Source organism: Octodon degus, unplaced genomic scaffold, assembly GCF_000260255.1.
Source record: "Octodon degus isolate 3935 unplaced genomic scaffold, OctDeg1.0 scaffold00001, whole genome shotgun sequence".
NCBI classification, from domain to species: Eukaryota; Metazoa; Chordata; class Mammalia; order Rodentia; family Octodontidae; genus Octodon; species Octodon degus.
The window spans coordinates 6,945,660-6,953,180 of NW_004524577.1; the positions used below are offsets into that span (position 1 = coordinate 6,945,660).

Consider the following 7,521-nt stretch of genomic DNA (forward strand, 5'->3'; position numbering starts at 1 on the left):
GGGGCGCGAGGGGAGGTCCTCAGTGGTACAGCAAATTAATTACCTAGCATAAATGAGGCCTAGGTTCAATCCCCAGTAACACACACACAGAGAAATGGTTTGCTATCAAACACAAATACTACAGTTCAAATTTCTCTGAGCTTTTTAATACGCTCCAGTACTCTGTGGTAGTTTTTAATCTAAGTTGTATGTTAAATGCCTCTAACAGTTTGTAACCCAAAAGAAATTTGGAATAGTATACTCTGAGCAGTCCTCAAAACTTCATGGTATATTTTAATTCTATAGAAATGGCAAGAATTTCAATTTCCAGCTGGGGATGCAGCACAGTGGCACCAACACCTGCCTGGCAAGTGCAAGGTCCTGACTTCAATTCCCGGTACCAAAAAAAACCAAAAACAAAAACAACCCACAAAGAATTTCAATTTTCACATATTCATAAGAAGCTATATGAAATAGCGTGGACTCAGATCATACAAGTATCTGATTGCAACAGCCTTGGGGTAAAAAAGATGTGGAAATCCTTCTCATTAGTCACATCAACCTTTACAGTACAGGAAGAAAGCAGGTGCCAATTCACAAGATGTACTCTACTTGAAAAGCATTTGTGATCATCGAGTGTAAACAGAAGGATTAAGAAACTACAAGTTCCTGCTCAGTTTCCTCTTCTCAGTCAACCTTCGAAGTTAGTCGATTTTTGAAACAGCTATCAGTTAACCGTACACAATAACCACTGTGATGATACCCAGGCTTTATCAGTTTATTCTTAACCCACGCAAACTGTGCCCTAGACAACGCGTCCTGGCGAAGACGACTTCCACCCTGGGCTGTGGGGAGGACTCCATTCCGAGTCCTCACCTCGGCAGCTGCCACCCCCTACTCAGCTAAGTGGACCTGCCAGGCCCCAGGGCTCCTAATCACCTCAACATACACAACACAACCAAGAAATCGGAGAGAAAAAGCAAAGCTAACGGCCCCATGCTAGAAGGGATACCAGTTACAAGCTGTCAGGAACTGAGGCAGAGGACAAAAGAGCATGGGTACAAAAGGAGTGAAATGTGTTATTCAAGCTAATATATTACACAGAACAGATTCTCAGCAAAAGGCAGAAAGCTAGCCATTTGGGAAACATGGTCAGAAAGGCCAAAACAGATCAGGGAAGAATCAGGATCTGCAGCCACAGGAGGTAACAGCAACACTCTGCTGAGACATATACACAGATTAAAGGCCCAGCAGACCATACCACTTTCTCCTGAGGTCGGGGATGGCGGTGGAGTGGCAGCAGTCACACTGTGCTTATCCCAGACGGTCTCCAAGATACCTACCAAGAAAGGAGAAACTGATTTTTTAAGAGAACTAAGTAGAGCATATCAAATCAGATCTGAAAAAATGATTTGATAACTTATCAAACATTAGTATTTAAACATCCCTCTCAATAGTATGTTCCCCAGCAGCTGTAGCTAATGGCCACGCCCCTCCTCCTTCAGAGATCCTTCTGGACAGTGCTGCCCACTCATGGCCCCAGTACCTCACCACAACCTGGTGATGTGGCTTCCTCCCCCTATTTCTGCCCACTCTGCTTCTTCCCAAGGTCACTTGGTTGCCATGCCCCAGTAGGGGACACTTTAATCCATATCCTCCTTGTCTACTCTGGCATTCCAGGCCACAGCCTCAACTCCTTTCAGAGCCTCTGGAGCCGTTCTCTTCTTTGGTTTCCTTAAACAAGACTCCATCTCCTTCTCCATTACCACCACCCCCTGCCCATCCATGAAAACCTCTTTCCCCAGACTCCTGTTCATTCACCATTTTTCCTCTCCTTTCACCCTCTGAAGTAACCTTTCCATCAAACTACCTGCACCTCTGTATCCCCCAGAATTCCATCCAGTTGTCACTTCCTCCAGCCTCCTCAGCTGTGGCTACACATGGAATACAGCTATTGCCATGACTTTAACAAAGCATAGTTTGTTTCTGCGGAACTCATTCTGACTATACACACCAGTTCCGCATCACATCTCATCAGATGGTCACATCACATCATGTCACAGGGACTTAAAAAACTAGCTAAGACTCACCCACAGACCTGCATAGCCAGCTGCTTCCTGGACAACTTCACTTGGACACACCAAACAGCTTTCTTCCCCACAAACCAACCATTAATCTCATAGTCCTCACTGGGTAAAAACGCCACATCATAAATCTTGGCACCTGGCCTCTGCTCACCTATCCCAGCCTTCAAGCTACCCCACAGCAGGACTCATCATGTCAAATCGTCTGCAGAGCCTTCAACGTGTGTTTCTCCACCTCCGGCCTGCTCATCCTATCCCAAATCCCAAGTGACCTTTCCGTCACACCACCTGCACCATCTACCCCTCAGGATTCCATCTAGGTGCTGCCCCCTCCAACCTGCTCAGTTCTGGCTGCCCACGAAACCCTCCTCTATGCGACCCTCCACACACTGATTTTCAACTGCCTGTTTACCTGCCTCTCCCCCAGGAGAAATTACCAGAAGGCAAGATCTGCTTTATTCCTGGTGTACCTCTGTAGACTCTATACGTGTAATAATCACACGGACTAATGAAAATATTTTAATTTCATATCATAGTATGGATGTATCTTGAAAACACTGTTATGTGAAAGTTACCAGACACAAAAGGTCACATACGCTTGCACTTTATGAAAAGCCAAGAACAAGCACATCTTTATAGACAAACAGTAAATCCCTGACTGCCAGGGACTGGGGGAAGAGAATGCAGAGGGTCTGCTAATGGGTACAGAGCTCCTGGTAGGGGAGGTAAGAATGTTCCACCACTGGATATTGGCAATGGTTACACAACCTTGTGCTTATACTAAAAGATGCTGATTTACTATAATTTAAAATAGTGAATATTATGCTATGTGAAATTATTTTTTAAATTTGTGAAATGCTGCTAGGGACAGGATATGAAGATATAAAATATGGTCCCTGAGTATAAATTTAACATCTAGGTAGAGTTGTCAGTAAGTAAATGCTCTGAGATTTGAGCTCCTGCTTGGGAGTTAGCGAAGCTGAGGGGACAAATGACAAGTCCACTTTTAATCAAGGACCTGCCACGTACCAAGCATCGAAGTGGATATGAAAGACTTACTAGACATTTAGGAAGAAGTCTAAGTAGAAGAACTAGAGGTAAGAACACTTCTTTTTACCCCGACACTCCTTCCAGGAGCACAGCCAGGATCCTGGCACTGGAGAGCCCAGGCTCACCCTGCACACACACCCTGAACAAGCAGCTCCCACAGCCTCCGGGACTCCAGCGCTCCACTCTCTTCCCACCTTCCTGTCTCTCTGCGTCATGTGCTCGCCCTTCACACCCCATGATAGGGCTAGAATTCAACGAATGGGAGAAAATGCTGCTCACAACTGCAACCTAGGGCACCAGGGCTAATTCCACACCTTGTCTCACTCTCTCGCATAAAATGAGAAATCTTCCCATCTTCTCCTGGTCTTAAATTTAAATTATTTTAAATGATGCACTTGCCACCCACCTAACCACAGCACTGGCATTTCAGTCACATCCCCTCGACCCAGAACACACCTCACTAAGCACAGGCATAGTGAAGAGAGTTCAACTGAGGAAAGACGACAAGGAAATTAAGCTACGAATCTGCTGCAAGATTCTAGTACGCATCAGACACTGAGCCGGGAGATGGGGAGGACAGTGCTGAAGTCTGTCTGTTTTTACACTTATTCTCAGGAAGAGCTCTGGGAATCTATGGCAGGCCTTTTTCTCTAGATGTCGCCAACTAGTTACCTGTCAGGAGCCCAAGCACAGCCTGCACCTGGTCCAGCAGCAGCTTTCTCAACTCTTCCTTCCGGGCCACACTGAGGTCCTCACGGGGACAAGCCAGCTCCTCCGAGGTTGTCTTCAACATAATTAGCCCGAGGGGAGTTGTCACAGGGGACTGGATCAACTGTCAGGAAAAAGCAAGTTCTGAGAAGAGTGCTAGTTGAATTAATAAGGTACAAAAGAGGATATTGGTAGCATTAACCATGTTAAGTGCTTTGTATTTGCTCGATCTCATGTGAGTAAGCTACATAAGTCAAAACTTTAAAAAAAAAATGGCTTAAAGTATATTTTTTAGCTTTATTTAATCATTCAAAACATTTTCAGAACTAAATTCTAATTCCATAAATTTAAAAACACCTACAACATGTTTTTATCTCTAACATGCCCATTTTTATACAAGTCCAGATTTCTAGCAGTCTTGTTTCCTTTCTACATTAGCCAAGCTTTATACACACACACACACACACACAACCATGCAGAATCACACTGCATGATGACAGGTATGCCAAAGACATCCCAAACACTACAGTGGTCTCCTGAAGAGAGAGAGAGAGAGAGAGAGAGAGTGTGTGTGTGGTGTGCATGCTTTGGTGTTCCATTTCGGTTTTCTTAGGGGGGATAGAGGGGAGTACAGGGTCTTGCTGTGTAGGACTGGCTGGCCTCAAGCTCTCAGCAATCCTCCTGCCTCAACCTCCTGAGTTCTAAGATTATAGAGATGTACCACCACATGTGGTATGAAATTATAAGGATTTTTTTTTTTTTTTTGTATTTTTTTTTAGGGAAGGGTCTACAGGGTGTTTAGGGTCTCACTACTAGACTGGACTCATGGTGATCCACCTGTTTACAGCCTCCCAAGAGCTGGGATTACAGGTGCGTGCCACCACACCCAGTCCCAACTGCTGTCTCAGCATGCCCTGGGGGTGGGGCCAGCATGGCAGGCCTGGGGATCAAACCCCTGGCCCCTGCTTGCAGGCACTTCAATCCACTGAGCTATTTGGCAGGCCCTATAAAGAAATTTAAAAACTCTTATCAGCTTGTATTTTTACCATACCTTTCGTAGATTTAGATATAGTTAAGATCACAAATACTTACACTGTGTTACAACTACCTATCATATTCAGCACAGTAACATGCTGCCAGGTTCACAGCCAAGGAGCAACAGGCTATACCACACAGCCTAGGTGTGTAGTAGGCGCTACAGCCCAGGTGTGTCACTATGTGCTACAAATATTCGCAAGAGGGGGTCCGGGGAGATGGCTCAGGAGAATAAGCACATGGGCCTGAGTTCAATCCCCGGTTCCGCCAAAAAAAAAAAAAAATCGTAAGAGGACAGTTCTATATATCTGTGCAAGTGCACAACACAAATGTTTGTAAGTTGGAGACTTTACTGTATTAGTAAATAAGATATGTGTCAGCTGTATCTTATAAACAATTAGGCTGCAAAGTCAACTGTACAGGTCTACATTTTTTTAAGCTTTGCATGCTTTGGGGAAGTTCAAGGTTAAACATGGCAAAGCAGCAGCACAAGTATATGTTATTAAATTACTACTAGATACGGCCTTGCAAAAGCCTATGTGGCAAACTCTATTACCTGTACTATGCCTCCACTGTAAGTTTAAACAAGAAAGAAAAAATTTTGAGACATCTTCAACAGACTAATACTACTTACATTTTTCTTAATCGTTTTTGCAAAATTCAAAACATTACTACTACATTTCATTTTTAGTTTCCAGAAATGACCAAAGTAAGCAAGTTGCCACTAAAGTTCTCTGTTGAGCATTACATACTATGATCTATTAAAAGCAAACAATGTAAGAAGCACCAATTTTTTTCTTTGATCATAATTAACTTTAAATGTCCACTCCCTGATATATAAGTGTTTTACTACAAAATTGAAGCTTTAGGAAAGAAAAGGATACTCAGGAACTATACCATAAAAGCAGTTGTTGTTTTTTTTTGGCAGGGGGAGGTACCAGGGATTGAACTCAGGACCCTGTGTTTGCCAGGCAAGCACTTTTTCTACTGAGCTATCTCCCCAGGCCCGCAAGGCAGCTACTCTTGACATCAAGAAACATATGACACTCTCCTGTCCCATCACAAACCAAAAAAAAAATATTAGCCCCAAAGAGGAGAACGTCAGTAATGAGACTTTAAGGACAATCTAACTGCCCTCAAAAACAGCATGCTGCGGGTGAGTGTGGTGGCACACACCTGTAATCCCTAGCATCAGGAGGCTGAGGGAGTAGGATTACAGCGAGTTTGAGGACAGCCTAAGCAACATAGTGATTTCAAGGGCAGCCTGAACTACACAGTGAGACTCTTTCTCCAAAGCAAAGAAACAAACAAATCCCACAGCATTACGTGAAGGCAGCAGTATGAATGGTAGATTAAGGGTGTTTTCTGTAAAAATCAATTCTTGAATGCTAAAATTTGAAGAAGAGCCTCCTCAATTTTTCTCTTCAATTTGTATACAACTGAATTATTTCTAACACTAACAAATTCAAACAATGTACTAGAAGAGGAACCAGAAGTCTTATTTCCACTTATTTTTTTGTTACACAATAAACCAGAAGTGACTCTGTAAACCCCTTCGCTGGAGGCCCAGGGCTATCCACTTGCAATCTTCAGTTTTTCATTACTTCCCCCTTTCAGTTCTTCCTTTCTTTTCTACCTCTTTTGCCTGTTTCCCCACATACCCACAAGACCTCATTCTCACTCTCTCAGCTGGAAATGACTCATACTGTCAAATATTCCATTCAGTGAACATACACTCTCCTGTGGAGATGAAATGTGTCTGAGCTCCTCAGGTGGGGGTAAATTCACACAATAAGGAAGATGATCTGTGACGATCTTCCCTTCTGTCATCATTTGAGGGGAGGGGAAAAGGTTGGTCAAGAAGCTGATGCAAAAAACAAAGTCATCTTCCTAACTTGTTGTTTGTGCTTTAACTTTGCAGCACTATCAAACTCATGGAGAGAAAGTCATCCTTTACTTACAAGAACTTGAAAAATACATACATTTTCTTCTAAGTAGGTTTTATCCAGAAGCCTTACTAAAATGGCATTTCCCTTTACCAACTTCACATATATAATTTAAACTCAAAACAAAATCCCTAAAACTTATTTTTAAAAAGATTAAGTACTTTTCAGTTCAAATTCAAGTTCCAAGGGACTGGGGAGATAACTCAGTGGCACAAGCATCTGCCTGGAAAGAGCAAGTCCTAAGTTTGATCCCTGATAACCAAAAAAATTCAAGTTCAGATTTCTAGTCTTTTTTTTAAAAAAAAGGTTCAATAAATAGAAAAAAATAAGAAATGAAACAAAAAAATGAAAAGCAAAAAAAGAACAAGTAAAAACAAAAAAAGGAGGACTTGTAAGATAGGTCAGCAGACTAAGCACCTGTTTAGGCAAGGACTAGAGTTTGATCCCTGGCACCACATGCCACACCAGCCCCTCCCAGGGGCCCACCATCACCAAGACCAGGCATGGTGGCACATGCCTGTAATCCCAGCTCTGCGGAGGCTGAAAATAGGAGGACCACTATGAGTCCAAGCTGCATAGTGAGACTGTGTACCAAATACATTTTTTTAAAAAAGGAAAAATACAGAGCGCAGGCCCTGCGAGTGAGTGAGACGACCCAGGCTGAGGGATCCTGAACAGACCCAGAGCGCAGGCCCTGCGAGTGAGTGAGACGACCCGGG

At 43.3% G+C, this 7,521-nt stretch overlaps 1 protein-coding gene across 3 annotated transcripts in view; it reads right to left on the reverse strand.

Annotated features, from left to right (window-relative positions):
• Positions 1-7,521, reverse strand: part of Xpo6 (exportin 6) — a 138,867-nt gene that overhangs the window by 81,986 nt on the left and 49,360 nt on the right. For all 3 annotated transcript variants that reach the window (XM_004622903.2, XM_004622902.2, XM_023717006.1), the window contains exons 5-6: positions 3,786-3,945; positions 1,241-1,318 (exon numbers count right to left, since the gene is read on the reverse strand). In XM_004622903.2, the coding sequence (XP_004622960.2) occupies positions 1,241-1,318; positions 3,786-3,945 (238 nt within the window). The remainder of the gene's footprint in view (positions 1-1,240; positions 1,319-3,785; positions 3,946-7,521) is intronic.